At 56.7% G+C, this 20222-nt stretch overlaps 1 protein-coding gene across 1 annotated transcript in view; it reads left to right on the top strand.

Annotated features, from left to right (window-relative positions):
• The window catches only part of LOC138823552 (C-Maf-inducing protein), a 153975-nt gene that overhangs the window by 96502 nt on the left and 37251 nt on the right, over positions 1–20222 (top strand). The window contains exon 3 of the mRNA XM_070016942.1: positions 4545–4595. Coding sequence (XP_069873043.1) covers positions 4545–4595 — 51 coding nt within the window. The remainder of the gene's footprint in view (positions 1–4544; positions 4596–20222) is intronic.

Genomic DNA, 20222 nt, shown 5'->3' with positions numbered 1-20222 from the left:
CCTTGCCTTCCTGTCCGATGCTGTCAGATGCCGCACAGAGCACCATCCACACCAGGGTGGAGATGCCAACCCCCTTGGGTGGAAGACCATCTGGGCCGCAGTAGCCAAGAGAGGCCGGCAGGCCTGGGAACAGCCCGCCCGCTCCATGGGCTGTCTTTCCTGTGCTGGAGAGGCCGCATGCTTGCAAAGTGCCCGGAGCCTCTAGGGAGGCCGAGCCATAAACAAATAATTGCAGAAGCCGGTGGCTGAAATAGAGGCATGTCCCAGCGGACCAGGGCCCAAGAGGAAAGGAATGACTCAGTCGGCCTTAGGGTGCCAGAGCAGGCTCCCCAGGGATCCAGCATTCGATCTGGGCAAACAGGGTTGAGTAGGAGTGTGCCAGCGTGGTGGTTGGGGGTGTGCAGTCTGGGTAGGGAGCGTGTGAGTGGGGTGTGGAGCTGGCTGTGGCTGTGGCTGGATAGAGGGCTGCATTTGGGGCCTGTGGCTGTGTCCAGAGCACGCAGGTCCCATCCGCCAAAGGAGGAAGTAGCAGCCTGATGAGGGCCAGAGGCAGCCATTGAAAGCTCTTAAAGGATGGAAGGCACCCTAGGTTACAGGTGCAGAGCCGACATGGAAGGGACAGAGGGACACAGGAGGGAGACTAGAAATGCCTGGGCAGGGCAGGGAGGCCCTGACCCCATTCTTCCAGGCTGGAGCTGGCTACTCTGGCATGGGAGGCCCTCTTGGTCTTGGGGCTGGTTGAGGAGGGCCAGAATGCCAGTCACCCTGGGCAGAGGGGCTGCGGGGATGCAGGATGCTGGTCAGGGCCTGGAATGTTCCTTTAACCCGGCCGTGGCCAGGAGCCCAATGGTAATGACTCGCCTGGATGGCTGCAGTAGGCAGGGCTGGTGCGTCAGAGCTCCCGCTATGGGGCCAGAGCTGCGGGCGGGCGGGCCTCTGGCTCCCCCAGCAACCCCCTCGCCTGCCACCCCTACTCGGTGGATGCATAATCAGAGGTAGGAGCGGCAGAGGAGGAGGAGAGGCAGGAGAGAAGAGGGAGGCCGGCAGCTCAAGATCCAGAGCAGATTTAGCTTGGCAGAGAGCGCAGCAGCCTTCCATGGTCCCCGGGGAGCCCAGGTGGGTGCAGCTCTGCCCCTTGCAGGGCACCCCAGCCTGCAGGGCATCCCCAGCGTGGGGCAGTGGCCGCAGGCCAGCTCCTGCCTCCACACTGGTCCCACCCCCTGCCCCCCCCCCCCCCTTGGTGTGTGCAGCTGGCTGGGGATGGGCCGCCCTGTAGTTCCGAGAGGCCCGGTGACACTTGGCTCTTGGGTGCCGGGCACCTTGATCCTGCTCACATTGTGCTTGTAATAGTGGCAAGGCCTGGATTTAGTGATGACACACGGTCACCGAGAACCACCCCAGTGGCCCTGGACAGACCTTCCCTGCTGACCGGAAGGAGGGGCGGAGGGGCCTGCGCACCGTGGTGTGTGCCCTGCTTAGTCTGCCCCAGGGGGTTGCATGTGCTCTTCCTCCATGCAGCTGGGTGCCTGGCGCCCCATGCAGCTGGGTGCCACTGTGGTGGCCTGCGCAGGCCGCTCTGGGGGACACTGGCGAGCTTTGTGCCTGGGGCGTGGCATACTCTTTTCTGTGCGTTCCTCCCAGGAGTGTGGCCTTGTGTGGGCTCTGTATGCTTCCTGTCTTGCTCTGCCCTAGCACGGGGCTTAGCCTCTCCACCTGGGGAGAGAGGGGGTGTCAGGACCCTCTGGGGGTCCCTGTGTCTCCTGCCTACCCTCACTGCTTGCTGGTTTGGGTGTCTCTCTTTCAGGATGCAGCTGTGCCTGTCTGATGTCCTCCATCTCTGATCTTTTCTCTCCGACTCCCTTCCCTCCTTTCCCCTCTCTTCCCCATCTTTTCTTCCTCCCCCCCCCCCCCCCGCTCCCCCACCACACATTCTATTTCTCCTATCTGGTTCTGTCATTCTCTGCCTGCGTCCTTCTTTCTCCTCCTCCTCCTTCCCTTCCCTTCCTCCCTCTTCCTTCCCTTGTCTGTCTTCAAGGGGGTTCCTCACAGGGCCCCTGCTTCACTAGCATTTGAATCTGTGCCACAGGCAGGCAGACCTCAGGAGGCTGCCCTGGTTTCTGGGAAGACTTAAGTGGGCATTTGTGCCATACCCTTCTCCCCAGCCAAGAGACCAAGTAATATGCCTGCAGGCGCCCGCCATCCCGCACGGCCACCGCCACGCTTCTAGATGCTTTGTGGATTCAGCATGAGCTCCCCTAATGCCTTGCTGTTGGCATCTCTGGCTACAGAAAGGACCAATTTATCTTCCTCCTCCCTCAGTGTCCTTTCAGCTGGCGTTGCATTGAAGAGGCCAGCCACACGAGCACATAAACAGTGCGATGCAGGTGTGCTGGGGGCCTCACTGGGCCCGGGTGGGGCACCGGACATCAAGGATCCGGCGGTGCAGACCACCTTTGGCCGGCTCTGCCCCCGTTGGGCTCCCAGCCATCAGTGCAGAGCGGAGACGGTGTCTGCAGCTTTCTGGACCATTTTGCATCTAAACCTGGCTTTTCTCATCAGTGATTCTGAAAGCCCTGCTGGAGGCCAGGCAGCTGTTTACCCCAAGGCTAGCAGCTGGCCGGGACAGGGTGGGTTCCCTTCTTACTGGAAGCCAGAAAGAAAGACCTTTCCGGGCTGAGCACACTGCTGTTTTCCCCCAAAAGTCGGGCCAGGAGCCTGGACTTGGGAACGTTACCCACAGCGCGCTCCCTGGTTTTTCTCACCTCTGAGACAATGTAACAATGAGACAGAACTTGGCAGCTTTCGCAGAGGAAATTGGGCAGAATTCGCCTGGAAGCAGCCCTTGAGAGATTGATCACGGGCGGGCGTGGTGGGAGGCTGCTTGGGCAGGCCCCGTGGCTGAAGGGGGCAGGGGCAGGGGCAGGGGCAGGGGCAGGGCAGGGCAGGGCAGGCTGGGCTCCTTCCTGTGTGTGCTCCAGTGGATTCTCTGAGTGACGCTGGCACCCCCTTGGCCCGGTGGTCCTGCTTCTCTCTGCTGCCAGCCATGTGGCAGGGGTGCTTTGCAGAGGTGACCGACCGGTCCCTGCCAAGGTCCAGCGGGCCTGCTTCCCCGGGCAGGGGCTCAGAGGACGCCAGCAGTTTCTGGCAGAGAGTGGTCCCTCCCACCCTGGACCCAGCCTGCGCCTCCGCAGGGAAGGTGGCCAGTCTATCTGCAGGGTGTGGCCTCTGGCCCAAGTCTCGCCTCCAGCGGGTGCTGGCGCATGGCGCACCCACTGCTCAGGGGGAGGGGGAGGTATCTGTGGGGCAGCCCAGAACTGCTGGGTGACCCAAGGCAGTGGAGAGGGGCCTCCCTGGGCCCCTTACCTGTGAGCTGGAGCCACAGCACGTCTCCTTGGCTTCCACAGGCTCAGTGATGGCCTCTGGACAGCCAGCACTGTATTGGGTCAGCACCGGTGTGGCTGTTTCTAGAGCCACTGTCAGTACCTGCAGGCGAAGGAAGGCTACCAGACCAAAGGGCTCTTTTCAAGTTGTATTTTTTTTGTAAAATGTTGTTGAATGGCTGAATGAGGATAACGATGGACCACTTATCCACCCACCCACCCACCCCTACAGCCACCCGCCTATTCATGCATTTTCACCCATTTACCCACTGTGCGTCCATGTGTCTATACATCCGTCTGCCCACTCACATACCCATCCATTGGATCATCCATCTGCCTGTGCGTGCATACATCCAGCCACCTCCCACCCATCTGTCCATACACACCCACCCACCCATCCGTCTACCCACCCATGCAGGCATGCAGCATCCATCCATGTACCTGCTCATCCATGCGTCTGTTCATGCTTCCTGGCCCAGTGCATGTGCATGCTTCCAACCATTCATTCATTCAGTTCATCAGCCTTCAGCAAACATTTCTCTGGGTTTCAAGGGCACTGTGGTACATGTGTCAAACATGTTTTCTGACCTTGTGGAGCCGCAGCCAATAGAGAAGAGCCAGGCAGGCGGCTGCAGGACAGTGTGAGTCGAGGAGGGAGTCTGGAGAAGTCACTCTGGAGAAGTGGCATTCCAGGTGGGACCTGAGGGGCGCATGGGAGTTAAATCAGGCCCTGTGGGGAAGGTGCGAAGGTAAAGCATTCCTGGCTCGGTGTTCAGGCTGTGTGAAAGGCAGCGCAGACAGAGCAGGCTGGGATTGCTGCGGTAACAAGTAGACCCAATCCCACCTAGCTGGAAGCTGTAGAAGGTTCTTCATCAGCTGTGTTCTATGTCTGCTGTGGGTCTGCTCTAGCGCTGCTGGTGCTCACGTTGCCTGGAACATTTCTGCCACTGGGGCAGGGGCAGGGGGAGGGAGGCTGTGTCTTTTTGTGTTTTTCTTTACAGTTCCACTCCCTCATGTTGCAGTTTGGTATACAGCTGGTTAATAGATCGCACTCGAGACATATTAGGGTCTGATGGCAGAGCCCAGGGCAGGCAGGGTGAGGGCAAGCGTTTAGGCTTGGGATGAGCCAGGCTGGTGACCAGACTCCTCCTGTTCTTGTTACAGGCCGCCAACAGCTACCTGCGAGACCAGTGGTTCCATTCTCTGCAGTGGAAGGTAAGTTGGGACCTAGTGGATGGTGGCTTTGAGCCAGCTTGTCACTCAGAGGCTCTGCCTTCCCGACAGTCCGGGTGGGGGCTTTGCTCTGTGGCATCATCCTTGAAGGCCAAGGAGCTGAATTTTGGCGCTTGAGGAATTGCGTGGAAAGTGACTTTCACGAGGCTAAGCTTGTGTGAGGCTAAGTACGAGCCGTGCTCCTGTGCCCGCTTTCCTTCTATGCCTGGCTCTCTGGTCTCACTCTGTGGGGCATGCCCGCGGTCCTCCAGGCCTGTGCTGGTCCCTTCCAAGGCCAAGGCCAGCTCCCCTGAGGACAGTGCTTCTCTCCTCCTCCCCCCCCAACGCTGTCCTGCCCAGTAGCCTTGGCGGTGGAGCTGGTGGTGGGGCGGAGCGGCGCCCACAGGAGGCTGTTCCTCGCCCTGCCTCTTTGCCTTCTGATCTTGCCTGTAGAACCAGCCGTGATAGGTTTGCTGGAGCGACAGGTGGTGTCACCACTTGTCCTCGTTGTAGGGAGCTGGTCAGCCTTGGAAGCCGGCACATGCAGGAGGTCCAGGGTACTTGGGGTCCCCTGCTCCCTCGGGGGCTCCCCACAGATGGAGGGGAGAGAGACCCAGATCATCACACTCTTGTCTTAGGCACTTTTCTCTTCCATGTCAGCCCGGGTCCTTTTGTTTTATGCCTATGGTGCCAGGCCCTAGAAGCTTTATACAAGGTACCAAATGGAACCTGCATTTATCCTACTGTGTGTGGAGCTGGCCAAGGCTCAGTGAAACGTCTACAAATTGGTGAAGTCTGTCACTGCCACTGCTCCTGCAGTGTGGATGGGGAGGTCGAGGCCCAGTCTGCAGACCGAGATGGAGCCAACGCTTGTGAATCTGAAATATCGTGGGGTCAGAGGGCCCAGGTGGCAGCTGAGAGAGTGAGGTAGTAGTCACTGAAAAGCCACCAAGAATTCGGTTTTCTGTGTGGAGAATGTGCCTGGCGCCGGCTCTCTGTGATCAGGCGCCCGTGTGTCCCTGGCCTCCTAGAAATGCAGTGGAAGAGGGAGGCTCTCTGCGGGGTGGCAGTTACACACTGATCGTCAGGACGGCGTGTGGCCATTTCCACCATCGGGGACCGCGGCTGCCTCGTCTGCACTGCATGTGTCCTCCGTGCTCACCATGGAGGACCCACAGGCCACCTCCAGTGGCAGCCTGCCTTGTTCCTTGGCCCAGGATGGGGAGGAAAGTACCTGGACACCCATAGCCCCCCTGAGGTGGGGAAAAGCACCGTGGCCATCCAAGAGGTGGCCGATGCACGTGGACTGGGTTGCCTGCAGGCGGTGGTTTTGCACTGGGTGCTGCCCCCTCTCCTGCCTGGTCAGCCTGTCCCTTGGCAGCCATTTGCAGGCATTCCATGAAGCTGCTTGAGAGAGCTGTAGGTGGGACATGACTGTGACCAAGGTGGCACAGGAAATGGGCACAAGGAGCCCATCTGGAAGATGGTATAGGAGTTCACCTGGGAACCTCATGTCAAGGATGCAAACAAGGCCAGAACAGGGCCCCTGGGCTCCAGCAGTTCTCCAGAATACCTGGAAGTCTGGACTCAATTGTGGTTGCATTTGGGTCTTTTGGGGGGGGGGGAGGAGGGAGGAGTGGCTTGTCCTAGGGCTTGAACTCTGGGCCTGGGTGCTGTCCCTGAGCCTCTTCTGTTCAAGGCAAGAACTCTACCATGTGAGCTACAGCACCACTTCTGACTTTTTTGAGTAGTTTATTGGACATAAGAGTCTACAGACTCCTCACATTATGATCCTCCTCACACCTGAGCCTCCTGAGTAGCTAGGATTACAGGTGTAATCCTGGGAGCCACCGGTGCTTGGGTCTTTTTGTTTTTTTAAGCATCCAGAAAGTCAAGATTTTCAGAGAACTGGCACCTGCCTGGCACTGTGGCAGTGGTGACCTCTGTTCTCCCTACACAAGCGTGGGCGATGTCTCAAACGCGCCTGAGACACGGGCCGTTCCCCTTTCCCAGTTGCCCCAGTGATTTAGGTATGTCGCCACCAGGTGGCAGTGGCATCTCAGTGGTAGCAGCTTGGCTGAATTCCTGTGGCTCTTGGTTACCTGGATTTGGTGAGGGGTGGGGCAGAGAAGCATTTGGAGTTGTTTGGGCTAACAAAAATGAGCTGGGAGACCTGGATGTGCATGCTGGTTCTGAAGCTTATTGCCCTGGTGCGAGCAGATCCTAGCACCTGTTTCTCTAACTGGGTGAGTGAATGAGTGAGTGAGGGCCTACAGTGCCTGGTGGCTACTTTCTGGTCCATTGTCATGCAGCAAATGAAGGGATCAGGGCTCAGAGAGGTCAGTTGATTTTCTCAGTTACACAGCAACCGGCTTGTCCTGCCTTCGTGATCAGTGCTTTGCTCTGAGCTCAGAACTCATCAGCCCTCTCAGAACATGACCTTCTACTGTAGCCTTTTCGCCCTCCATATTTTCCTTTTTTAAAAAAATTTTTTCTCTTTAATCGCTAGACTATACAAATTGAGGGCATTTAGAAATTGCCCCGTTTCAGCATGAGGTTTTAAAGTTTCTAGATGTTTTTGAACATTGATGCCATGGCTGCAGCATGCGATGTGCAGAACAAGTTCATCTATTCAGAAAGCGTGTGCTCCTCAGAGTCAGGGCCCTGCTTCGCTGTTCTGGGCTTGCACTGGCATCTGGGGGCCCTCTTCCGGGACAGCGGCCCCCAGGACTGACAAGTCTTAGTTATTACAGCAATGGGAGTTTCCGAAACCCAGCCCTGCCCCAGTCCCGTCAGCTCTTTCTCTGCAGTGTTCCATTTCCAGAGCAGGCAGAGGACCGAAGAGCCTGCGGGGACAGCAGTGAAGAGCTGCCCAGGGCTTGGGCTGTGGCGACCTCTGGGGATGAGGGGCAGCATGTGAACACAGTGTCCCTGAGCGCCACACGCGTCTCTGTGGGTTTAGCTCAGGACCTCGTGCACTCCGCTGTCGGGGCCTCCTGCCCTCAGTGCCGAGCACTGATTTGTGTGGGAAACAGTCTCCCCAGATAAGCTCTGTTCATTTGCAAGTGAGGAGGCCGGTGGGCAGAGTGGCCACTTTGAGGTTCTCCTCCTTTCCCCAGGCAACTCAGCTTTGTCCTGCCCTCTGCAAGTCCTGGAGGCCTGGGCCCACAGGAGTTGGGAGTCTTTCCATTCTGGAAAAGGGATGGCTAGCCTGGGCTGGCCAGCGGAGCGGGCAATCTGAGCCCTCCCAGCCCCCTCCAGAGCAGAGCTCATGTCCCACAGGCTCCCTGGGAGGGTGGCTCTGGGGGTTTGGGTGCTGGGCTCCCGAGGCCAGCCCCTGGGAGGGTGGAAATGTACAGTTAGTTGTACATGAGGCCTCCCTTTGATCTCCTGCCCAGGCCCTTGGAGGCCTGGTCCTGGCGAGACAAGCAACCACATGCACGGGCGGGAGGGGGGGAGGGGGGACACAGCCACAGTTGTAAGCTCAGGGCCAGCCTGTGTTCCAGGCTGCGAGGGCATTGCCCTGTCTCTTGGTGTGGGATTTGGAGGATGCCCTGTGGGCACAGGCACGGGGCGCAGACCTGCCTGTGAGCATGCCGCCGGGTGAGCGCACCTGTGCCTGGACCGGGCTCTGAGGGAGCCACCTGTGAGGAGACGCCAGGCGGCCACAGGGACCAGGGCCAGCGGCACCTGCTCTGCTCTGCCCTGCCCAGCGGGGACCCGAGCTGCCTCCAGCCTTTTGCTCCCTGGCAGGCTTCCCCAGGCCGCCACACAGAAGTCTTGGATTCCAGGATGATTTTATCCCCAAGGAGCTGGCTCACTAAGAACAGCCCCAGTCCGGGGTGGGGGTGGGTAGGTGGGTGCTGTGCTAGAGCTGGGGGACAGACTGTGGGTGAGACCGGAGCCACCAGCCCCGGAGCACACTTGGCTGGAGGGAAGTCCCAGGGTCCTTCTGCATGCTCTGTGGCTGGGCCCACCTGCTGCTCCCCAAGCAGGCATGGCCAGCCCCTTGGGCGGTCACTCAGTCAGACCTCTGTGCCCTAGAGGAGGTGGGAAAGAAAAAAAGAAAGTAGGGGTGGAGAGCGCCTGAGGGAGAGCACCATGTGGAGCGTCTCTGGGTTCATGGGCTTCCCTCGTGCCGGCAGCTTGTCACGTCTGCTCCCTCGAGCCTCGTGACAGTTCCTTGTGGCCTTTGTCACTCCCCGGTCTTACAGATGAGGAAACCGAGAGTCTGGGAGGATGAGGGACATTGGTGAGGCCAGGCAGCTTCTTGAGCTGTCGAGCTTCAAATCTCTGAGCTGTTGCTACATGTCAGGGCCCAGCCACTGGCTTCTTTGGCCCTTGCCAAAGGACAGCTACTGTTTGGGTCCCCTGCCCAGGAACCAGGGATGGTTCCTGCGTTCCCTTCCGCCTGTCTGGCTGTGCCTCCCGCATGGGGAGAGGGGAAGGGCCGAAGGCACTACCAGCATGCCTGCCCAGGGAGCAGCGACACAATGGCCGCAAGCCCTTCACTGGTGCCCTGCAAGGCTGAGCTGGTCCTGGGCCCCGGCGGGGCCACTCCAGGGATCCTGTTGCTCTAGCCAGATACCCGCTTCACCAGGCTCCAAACCCCTCCCCAACTATCTAGGAAGGACATGTGCTCCAGAAGGTCCTTCCACACACCTGCCTGGTGTGTCCAGAGTCCTGGCATTTTTTTCTCGGGAGGCCTTTCCAAATGTTGCAGGCATTGGGATTATGCAAAGTAACCCTTGCCTTTCTCACACCTTCCCTCCCCCCAACAACAGCCCAACCACTTTCAGGCCCACCCGCTTCCACCCCAGCCCAGACGCACTGCATTACTGGCTCTCTGGCTTCCTCAGGCTGTCCAGGCTGTTCCATCAGATTTGATGGAACTCCTGGACAGACTGTTTTGGTCGCCGGGGTAGGGTAACGGGCCTCCAGTGAGAAGGAAGGGGCAGCAGGAGAGCAGGACTTGGTCTTAGACTTCCTAGGGGCCCAACCACAGGCCCTGGTCCAGTGGGAGGAATTCTGTCAGATTAATTTCTGGCCCTCAGTCAAAGAGGGTTTTGTGACCACTGAAGAATCAGTGGGCTAGGTGTCGGTGGCTCACATCTATAATCTTAGCTACTCAGGAGACTGAAATCTGAGGATTGCGGTTCAAAGCCAGCCCAGGCAGGAACATCTGTGAAACTCTGATTTCCAATTAACTACCAGAAACCTGGAAGTGGCACTGTAGCTCAAGTGGTAGAGCACTCGCCTTGACCTGAAGAGCTGAGGGACAGCGCCCAGGCCCAGAGTTCAAGCCCCACAACCGACAAAAAAAAAAAGAATCCGAGGGAGTGCGCAGAGCTCTGGAGGGAGGGGCTGTCTCCAGCTCCAGCGCTGCACGAAGGGGTTCCAGGGGTCTCAGTGGAGCTAGGCGGGCTGAGATGGGGAGAGGGGAGACCCTCACCGGTCCAAGTATAACCGGAGGCTTTGTCCACAGGAGTGCTCAACCCAAGGGCAGAGGTCTCAAGAGCTCAGGCTGCCAGTCCCCATGGGAGCACCCGTCGCCAGCATCCCCAGCCCCAGGCCCCTCTCAGTGGGTCCCTGGGGACCCTCTAACCAAAAACAGGGTGCTCTGGGATTGAAACTAACAAGTGGCAGAGGGCTGGACAGCCTTGGGGAGGAGAGTCTTGCCCTCATAGGTATTTGCAATAGAGGAAAAACAATTTATTCATCTCTGGTGTCAGGAGCTATGCTGAGGTTGTCATACCAGGGTATCTGTTGATTTCCCACGCCTGGTGAGGCTGGTATTGAAGGAAGAGATGAGTGAGCAGAGTGGCTGATTGGAGGCCACCCTGCTGGAGTCCAGTCACACTGGGATTGTGTCCCAGGCTAGAGGACCTCCAACTCTGTCTTGTGCCTGGCAGGATGCCTGAGGTACTTCTAGCTTCTTCCACCAGGAGCTGGCAGGATTGTGGGCTTGGTGAGACCAGGGCTAGGGTACAAGGTCCATTAGAGTGCTGTTCAGAACAGAGGTGCACAGATGAAAAGAACACAACCCAGCCAGGCGCTGGTGGCTTGCATCTGTAGTCCTTCCTGCTCGGGAGACTGAGATCTGAGTATCATGGTTCAAAGGCAATCTGGGCAAAAAGTCCGTGAGACTCTTAGCTCCAATTAACTACCAGAAAACTGGAACTCTCAATCACTGGCTGAAAATTAGCTTATCAGACTTACCCGTGCTATTATGTACCCTAACACTTTATTACTCACTGGCTGCTGGGCTGTGTTGTGTTGTTTTGTTTTGGATGGGTTTGTCCAGTGAGTTGCTGAACATCTGGATCACACATGCACATTCCTGCTGTGTGTCCTGGTATCAAACTGTCAGCCATGAGGCAAACTACCAAGCCCTTCAGCTGACATGTTCTCCTGAGTGGCTGTATAAGTTATAGTTCCAATACATCTTAGCACTATGAGAGCCCCAAGATTGGGGCTGTTGAAAATTGCGTATACCTAAAAAACAAAGAGAGAGGACTAAAAAAAAATTAAATTCCCAGCCAGACACTGAAGGCTCACACCTGTAATCCTAGCTACTCAGGCTGAGATCTGATGATCATAGTTCAAAGCCAGCATAGGTAGAAAAGTCTATGAGACTTCTATATCCAGATAAGCACCAAAAAGCTGAAAGTATAAGTATGGCTCAAGTAGTAGAGCAGCACCAGCCTTGAGTAAAAAAGCTAAGTGAGAGAAAGCATGAGGCCCTGAGTTCAAGTCCCTGTGCTTTACATCAAAATATAAAATAAAATCCCCACTTTCCCATTAACCTGTCTTCCATTTTAAACATTCAAGCTGTAATTTATGATAAAATTGCATACATCTTAACTGTTGGGTGTGTGGAGTAACTACCACCCAGATTTCCATCACCCTAGAATATTTTCTTGTGTTCCATCCTACTCAGCTAGATCTGGGCAGTATAGATTTGATTGCACCACTCAATGGCACTTAATTTTTTAAACTTACAGATGGCTTATTTCTATAATTTTCCATTTACTAGTTCATACTATGGTATTAGGGTGTACATCTGAGCTGTTTCCAGAAGGCTCCTTGGCTGCCAGCTGATGGGCTCTGGGAAGGTGGATCAATCCTGAGTCTGACCTACCTAATCGATGTATTGATTCTGTGATGGGTTCGTTACTGGCGTGTGGTGGGAACCCTAGGAGGTAGGGCCCTGCTGGAGTGGCAGGTCAGGGAGGCCTGAGAGATGGAGCATGCCCCTGGCCCCTCCCTAGCTCCTCCCTGCTTTCCGGCCACCTCGAGGTGAGCAGCTCTGCTGAGCTTCCTGCCAGGAAGTTCCATCTCACCACAGCCCAGGAAACAGTGGCACCAGCCAGCTGTGGGCCAATTCAGGAATGAAAATGCTAATGCACACACGGTTGACTCTGTAAATAAAACAGTGGCCAGCCCAGCTGTGTGCGAGGTGGGGGTCCTCGGTTCTGTTCAGGCAAGGGTCAGCCTGGATCTCAGCTCTTTAGCAAAGCACTATGCTCTGCGAGGAGCTCTGTGTCTACCGATGGCACCTTGCTCTCACCCCTAGGTACTCTTGTGACCGTCCCCACTCTAGGACAAGCACCAAGACCGGTAGAATGACGTGGCTCAGGCGGCAAGGCTAGAAAGGAAGAAGCTGGGGCTGTACTATGACCTGGGCCCCCAAGCCTCACCTTGAACTCTCCTGTCGCTGGCCAGGGCTTCCTCCGTCCACCTAGAGTGTCTGCCTTCGACTGCAGGGTCTTAGAACACCCCTTTCCCTCTTCTGTGCGACCGCTCTCCCAGGCCTCAGAAACAGCAATCCCAGCAGCTAGGAGAGAAGTGACATTTGCGGTTGTTTTTCCCAGGCAGGGAGGGAAGGGGAGCAGAGCTCCGGGTGTCACATGTTCCATGCTCTGATGGGGCTGATGACTCGCTGAGCCATGCAAGAGGCTTCTCACATGAAAGCTCTGTGGGCGAACTTGCTTTCTGCCCTTTAAGACAGAGACCCCTCCCTCCCCCTTCTCTCATACTGGGGCTTAATCTCAGAGCCCAGGCACCGTCCCCTCGCTTGGTCAATTAAGGATGGCGCTCCAGCACTTGAGCCATAGCTCTGCTTCAGTGTTTTGTTGGGAGGTGGGTATCTCAGCCTCATTTTACAGGCGATATGAATGTCATGGACTTTCCTACCTGTGCTGGCTTCAAACCACACTCTCAGACTCCTAAGTAAGCTAGGATTACAGGTGTGAGCCGCTGGCACCCAGCTTTGAATTTTTTCAGTGTGCAGATGAGAAACATCTACATAACCAGAAGGTAGTACCTCTGTGGGCCGGACCTCCTGAGGAGGCTGACGGGGCAGCAGGGTCCCCAGCACCGCTGCGCTGCGTTTCCCAGGAGGTTCAGTCTGGGAGGAAACAATGGCCTGCTGTTTTGCTGTTTTGCTCCAAGGCTGCCGGCCTCTCCATCCCCACCCCTTGCCTGTTGGCTTGGAGACAAGGCCAACCACACACTAAAAAGAGCAGCGCCTATCCCCACAGAGGAATTAGACATTTGTCTCAGCCAGAGGTGATCAGAGAGCCCAGCGGGGTGGCAGCTCAGCTCTTAGGAAGGAAGGATTTGGGGAGGGGCTAATTGGCCGAAAGTGAGGTGCCTGCATCACCAGGCCTTGGTGGCCATTGTTTGCATCCTGCTCTCCGGAAGGCCCTGCCAGGACCTCCAGGCAGCTTTGCACAAAGCCTGAGAAAGACCTGCTTTGGGAAACACGATGCCCCTCAGATGGACCTGCTTCCCGTTGGCAGCAGAGTGCCAGGGTGCTGTGTCGCCAGTAGGGTAGAAGAAAAGGAGTGGGAGCTTGCCACACGCTTGGATAAAACCCTGCAGAAGACCAGGCTGAATCTGCCTGCCAGGCTAGAACAGATGTGCAGAAACACGGGAACCTACAGCACCCATGAGCTCCAGGGCCTCTGGACACTGGCCGAGAGCACGCTAGGCTCCTGTGGGCCCCGTTCACGGCCGGCCACTGACGCTTGAGGTCCTTGTCACAGCCTTGAACTCTCCATGGAAGAGGGTCATCCTCTCCGCTCAGTAACTCAGTGGGATTCACAAGGCCCCGGGCCCCACAACCGCTGCCACAGCCTGAAGGGAGTCGGGGGGGGGGGGGAAGTCCAGTGCATGTTTACCGAGTTGACTACCAGTTTTCACCGTCTGTGTCACCTCATCCGTGCTGCACAGTGTCCCCTGGGAGGTGGGTAGCCCTGACCCTCAGAATAAATAATTTACTCACACATCTGAACCAGAATCCACACCCAGGGCCCGATGCCTTCTGTGCTGGCGGACCCTGCTGCGTGGTCCCTGCCAGCCTGCGGCAGTGCGTGAGTGACTGAGCACGTCATCACTTCTGGTCGCCTCCAGGTGTTCTTACCAGGAGCTGTCTGGAACTCAGGCTCCCAGAATGCAGCTGGGTTTCTCTAGGTGTAGAGTTCTCCGTGTGACTGTCTGAGGGTTCCCCCAGGAAGGCTCAGCCCTTTGCTGCCGTGCCCAGGACCCCTCCTGGGAAGGAGCAGTGGGTCTCACCTTTGAAGCCCATCTGAAAGCAGCCAGGGATAGTTAGTTGCTGGATTCTGGGAGCTGGAACTGGATTACGGAACTGGATCCTCTTTCTAGGGCATCCATACATCAGGGCCCTTTGTGGTGGGTGACTCAAGGAGCAGAGGCTTCCAAACCAAGCCGCAAACACACCAGATGTCCTTTGAAGTGTGTGCCCTATTTAAAGTCACTAGTTGAGTAAACTGTGAGGTCCCTGCTGAGGGGCCCTGCCCTGAGACTTCGGGGAGGAAATCCTTGTCTAGGGTCGGGAGGTTTCCCAGTGTCGCCCTGGTTTCCAGGCCTCACCTGAGACTGCCCAGCACAGTCCTTCCACTGATGTGTTAGTAATTAATGAAACACCCCCTGCAGTCTTATGGAAGACCTGGTAGTAATTGGGTTCAAAGACCCCTTTGACCCAGGGCTGGCCCCGGCCAGGAGGAGTGGGTCACGTGACCAGAAGCTGGCGGTGGCGCCAGGAGGACTGTACCACGGCTGAGGTTTGGGTGAAAGGACTTTGAGGGTCTTCATTTCCATATTTCTAAGAGCATCTTGTCTGAGCCTGTGCGTGTGAGGCAGCTTACAAAGCACTGACGGGAAACTGCCCGAAGCTGGTTTGGCTAACGTCCCAGCTGGTGTGCAAAGAGAAAGCCAGATATCTGCCAGCCAGCCGTGTGTGCAGCATGAGGCCATCTCTGGACATAACACAGGGACCCCAAAGCTGACCCCGCTGTGTTGCACCTGCTTCATCCGACTAGAGAAAGAAAAATCAACAGGCTCTCCAGTGACTTTCCACTCCCTCTCTCACTGACTTAGACCTTGGGCCCTGAGCAGTTCGAGATCTGAGGACAGGACTTTGTCACCACTAGAGTCCTAATTTCTGAAACCCCTAGCGATGGGGATGGGTCTTTATTGCTCTTATTTGATTAAGTGTATGGTTATGGGTGCGGCTTCCTGAAGTAATTGAAGCCTTATGGGTGAAGCTGAGCAAGCACACCTCCTACCAGGGCCAGCTACCTCTGCAAAGACAGCTGGCCTGGAGCCTGGGCTCTGTGGGTGCCTAGCTGTGTGTCTGTGGCTCTGTATTTCCCGGTGGATTGTGGTCGTGAGATGGGGTCCTCAGAGCTATCCGCACGCTCCTTCACTTGCTTTTTAACTGTGAGCTGTTACAACCACCATAATTAAGGCATTCCTGTATTGCCAACATTCAGAACTTTCTAGGTACCTTATTTTTTGAGCGTGGCTACTGAACTCAGCTATCATGTATCAACCTGAAATATTAGCTTTAACCCTCTCAGCAGCTCCAGGAGGCAGAGCCCCTAGTAAGCCCATTGTACAGCTAGGAAACTGAGGCTACACAGCTTGTAAGTAGCTGGAGGGAAATCCAAGTTCAATTCTGACGGTAAACCTAAGGCCTTCCCCGAGGCTCCCAGGTCGCTAGGAGTACACCAGGGCTGCAGGCAGCGCACCACACGAGCTGACCCCCACCCCATCCTGCTGGTCTCCTGAGCCCCAGGACAGTCCAGCCATTGGCACCTTGTAGCTCTGGGGGCTTGGGCCTTTTTCATTCTTAGTTCATTCAGGGAGCTGTAGTAAAACAATGGCAGCTGGAGCTTATAAACAAAAGCAGAACGTACCTTACAGGTCTGGACTCCGGGAAGTCAGAGACTGCATGGTTCAGTGTGGTGGTCTTCTCACGGGTGACTGGGCAAGGCACCCTCGTCCACTGGCACCTTTTATCAAGACACTAGGTCTGGACCCACCTCGATGCCCTCCCACCAACCTCTTCGTCCTGGGACACCATTCCACCCCCCACCCCGTGGAGACCCTCCGCTCAGCAAGCTGTCCTGCCCTGGTCAGCCTCCCGCCGGGCCCGCTGAGGGCCTTTCCCCAGGCCTCTCCAGAACGCACAGACTTTAGGGGATGGTCTCATGCACTGCACCCCTGCCTTCAGGGCCCAAGGCAACATGGTTTACCATGTTAACTTTAGTCTTCATTTTTTGGGGTGGGGGGTCAGTACTGGGGATTGAACTTGGGGCCTCCCACATGCTAGGCGAGTGTTCTTGAGCCATGCCTTTCCCCACCTCCTCCATCATGCTACCTTTGCCTAGGCTAGTCTTGAGCTCAGAATCCTCCTGAGTAGTTAGGATTACAGACGTACGTTGCCACGCCCACTAGCCCTGTGTAAGTGAGCTGTTGGTTAAGTACATTCACACTGTTGCATGCCCGTTGCCACCACCCATACCCAGATGTTCCTCGTCGCCCCAAACTGGAGCTCTGTCCTTTTCCCCCGCGCATCACAACCCCTACTCAACCGTGTAAGACCTTAAGGACTTATATGAGGGAAGTCAAGCAAGATTCGTCCCTTTGTGATAGACTTGACAGAACGTCTTCAAGGTTCACCTATGTGGTAGCGTGTGTCTGTGTTTCCTTTTCAAGGCTGTGAAATACTCCATCGGGTAGGTACACTATGCATTATAGTTCCTTACCCCTCCATTATTTGGTGGGCTGCAGTTTTTTCTCCTTTTATGCGTCTGTGAACATGGGCATGCCAGTACACCTATAAATAACAGCTATGCCCAAAAAGGTGCCCATGTCTGGTGCTACCACCCACAGTGCCAGCCTGATGGGTCCAGGTGGGGTTCTGGGGTAGTTGGGGCTTTGTTAAGCCCTGAGGTAGTTCTGATGTGTAGCCAGGCCCTGGCTCAGTGGCTTGAGGTGCTGTTAGCACGGACTGGTGTGGGGGAGGCCGGGATTCCGGGTCAGATGGACAGTAGCTGGTGTTGGTTGGTGTGTTGGGAAAGCACTCAGTGGAACCCCTTTTCCACTCTTCTTTGCCAAGGACCTGTATCATCCCCAGCTGATTCCTCACCTGAATTCTCCTGCAAGTTCTTCCTGCAGCCTCCTGGGTCCCCAGGTGGCTTTGCTGAGGTCACTGATGATGCAGGTGCCCAGCTAGGCAGCCATCATGGCCTTCCCGAGGCAGGGCAGGGGCCAGGGACAGGCGTTCGGGTGAATGCTGGCACTGCTCCCCACCAAGGGACAGGACATCAGGCTGCCCCAGGCCGCAGAGGGAGGGCAGGCTGAGAGCAGAAAGCTGCCACCTGTGGTCCCAGAGGCCCGCTGCCTCCTTGGTGAAGTAGGGGCCGGATGGGGCCGCGGGGACAGCTGCAGCCCAGCTCGGCGTGGAGCAGCCCAGCTCGGCGTGGAGCAGCCCAGCCCGGTGTGGAGCAGCCCAGCCCGGTGTGGAGCAGCCCAGCCAGGCGTGGAGCAGCCCAGCCCAGCCTTGTCAGTACTTTCTGCGTGGGCTTTCTTTCCTGTGGTGACCACCACCAAGTGCCATAAATGAGGGGCTTTGAAAAGGAAGGCTGTGTGCTCTACAGTTTTGGGGGCCAAGTGCCAAGTGAAAGGAGGGCAGGGCCTCTGGAACCCCTGGGAGTTCTTGCCCCACACAGTCCCACTTTTTTTCTTTTTTTCTTTTCTTTTCTTTTTTTTTTTTTTTTTTTTTGCCAGTCGTGGGGTCTGAACTCTGGGCCTGGGCGCTGTCCCTCAGTGCTTCAGCTCCAAGCTAGCACTCTACTACTTGAGCCACAACACCACTTCTGGCTTTTACTGCTTATGTGGTGCCGAGGAATCAAACCTAGGGCCTCAGGCATGCAAGGCAAAGTGCTCTACCACTGAGCCACTTTCCTGGCCCCCACAGTCCCACATTGAGGGCTGGCTGCCTTGGCCCGTGCCCCTGCCTCCAACTTCATATGGCATTCGCTCCCGTGCACGCACGCTCCCATGGGCACCTCTAGTCATCGGCCATACAGCCCCCCCTACTCCAGAGTGACCGCATCCTCATCTGCACAGACCTCCAGACAAGGTCATGTCACGTTCCAGTGGTTCAGACTGGGACATCTTGGGAGGAGGCACAATTCGATCCACATCACCCGCTGTGTAAGCGTGGGCAGGGTACTTGTCGCTCCTTGTCACCAACTCCCTGTGGCAGGGGAGAACACAAGGCGCCCACCGGTGGGAGCGTAACAGCGGGCCTGTGAATTAGAGCCCTCTGCTGAGGCTCAGCTGCATCCATTGTCCGTGTACCTGAACTCTGGGCCCAGCCAGCTCTGTGATTGGAATCTGGGTCCCACACAGACCCTGGAGCATTCCCTGACAGTGGGTTAGAGAATCCAATGCCAGATGCCTTAGCAGGAGCACTTAATTCACATTTGTGGACCCTTCTGGTGGTTTCTCTCTTGTCTGCCTTCTTAAAACTATGGGGAGCACCTTTTCCTGAACCCCGTGTGGCTCCAGGCACTACACAGAACATTGCAGTGGCAGCCAAGGCCTCTTCCCTGCCCCCAAAGAGTTTACCTGTAGCTTATGAGTAAAACAACACATATGGTGTTTAGTGTGCTGAACACCCTCACTGTTGATTGCATGGGGCCTGGGGTGCTGCAGTCTCTGAACATGCAAGTAGGATGTGGTACCCAGACAGGAGCATGACACCAAGGCTGGGTCATCTCATCATCCAGACTCATGGTTACCTAGGCAACCAGCCGATGCCCAGGACGAGTGGAGCAGGACACCCACCTGTGCCTGGTTGTTGCCTTAGCAACAGTAATGGCTGCAAGGAGTCTGCCTCCAGTGGGCACTAAGGAAGCTGAGTACCCAGGTTGCATTCCTCCTTCAAGCAAATCGCATCTCCTTGGAAGCTGGCTTTTTAGGCAGATAGGAGCTGGGTGCCCAGCCTCAGCCAGGCTGCAAATGCCCTGGCCAGCCAGGGAGGGGAAGCTCAGCTTTCCCTGGGACAGGAGGCAGCAGTGTGAATGAAGGCGTGGAGGGCACAAGTCGGGCACCTGTGGTACAGAGCTAGGCCATCCCCGATCTCTCTCACTAGCTGCCTGATGGTTTCTCGTCTATGCAAGAGGCTAATTGTACACTCCCCCCCCCCCGCCCCCCCCGGCTGTTGTCAGGACCATGGAAGCTAACATTCATGAACTGCTTAGCTCGGAGGCCTGGCCTCTGGAGAGTCCCCCCAGGAGGGAGATGGCTTGTGCTCCAGTGTCATTGTCTGTCTTGGCAGCCATTTTATGGCTCTGAGCAGCGTTGTTAGGGTGATCCTCGGCCCGCCTCTCCTGCAGGAGGTGCCCCCACACCCACCTTGACCATCCATGAATGCACTGGGGCTCGGACCAGCAGGCAGCCAACAGTGCGCAACAGTGCAGTAATGGCTGACCCCTGGCAGAAGGTGGCCTGGCATGGGCTCACGGACATGCAGGTGTCCACAGGAAGCAGGGACTTGGACGCGCTGGTTCATGGAGGCAGCCTGAGGCGGGGGGGGGGGGAATCCCGGTCAGAGAGAAAAGATACTCAGAGTCTTAGAAGATGTACAGATCAGAAAGGCCTGTCTGTAACAGAAGCAAGCAGAACAAGCATTTATGACATTTTACAATGAGATCTGCGTATCCAGTGAAGGTGCTTATCTTCTTGGTATTTCAAAGCCTGGGGCTCGGGAATGCCCAAATCTCCCTGGGGCGGGGAGGAACAAAGTTCCTTTGCAGGTGTCAGCTGTACCAAGGCTCACCCAGGAACTGGCCAGAGCCCTCAGGCGGAGTTGGGGACCTGGGATAGGAGTCCGGAGAGACCCAGCGAGTCTGCGCAGTCCAGGGAGGTCAGCTCAGAGGTGAGGAGCTGGTCTTGAAGACCTTGAGACCCAAAGCGCAGAGCAACGTGTGAGAGAGGTACATAGCCTTTGTCAAATCTGAAGCCAAAACGGCATTCTCCATGCCCTGTGGAGGGCTGAGGCGATGGATGGAATCCCCTACCAGTGCCAGGGCGTCTAGAGCGCTGGCTTGGCAGCAGTGATGGATGGCAGCCATAGCCCGTCCCACATCGGGGAAGCCAGGGGGCGGCAGCTTGCCGGGGGAGTAAAGCAGCCTGGGGGCCCCCCACACTAGGGAGGGAAGAGCCTGAGGTGGCATCCCCAGGGGTTGGAAGCAAGCAGGGTCATCTTGTGCACACAGGCTGGCCTGAAGCTTGGGGGAGGGGCAGATG

Source organism: Dipodomys merriami, unplaced genomic scaffold (genome assembly GCF_024711535.1).
Source record: "Dipodomys merriami isolate MVZ:Mamm:240054 unplaced genomic scaffold, mDipMer1.0.p SCAF_120, whole genome shotgun sequence".
NCBI classification, from domain to species: domain Eukaryota; kingdom Metazoa; phylum Chordata; class Mammalia; order Rodentia; family Heteromyidae; genus Dipodomys; species Dipodomys merriami.
Note: the sequence above shows the minus strand (reverse complement) of the source record. Positions and strands in the feature narration are given on the sequence as shown.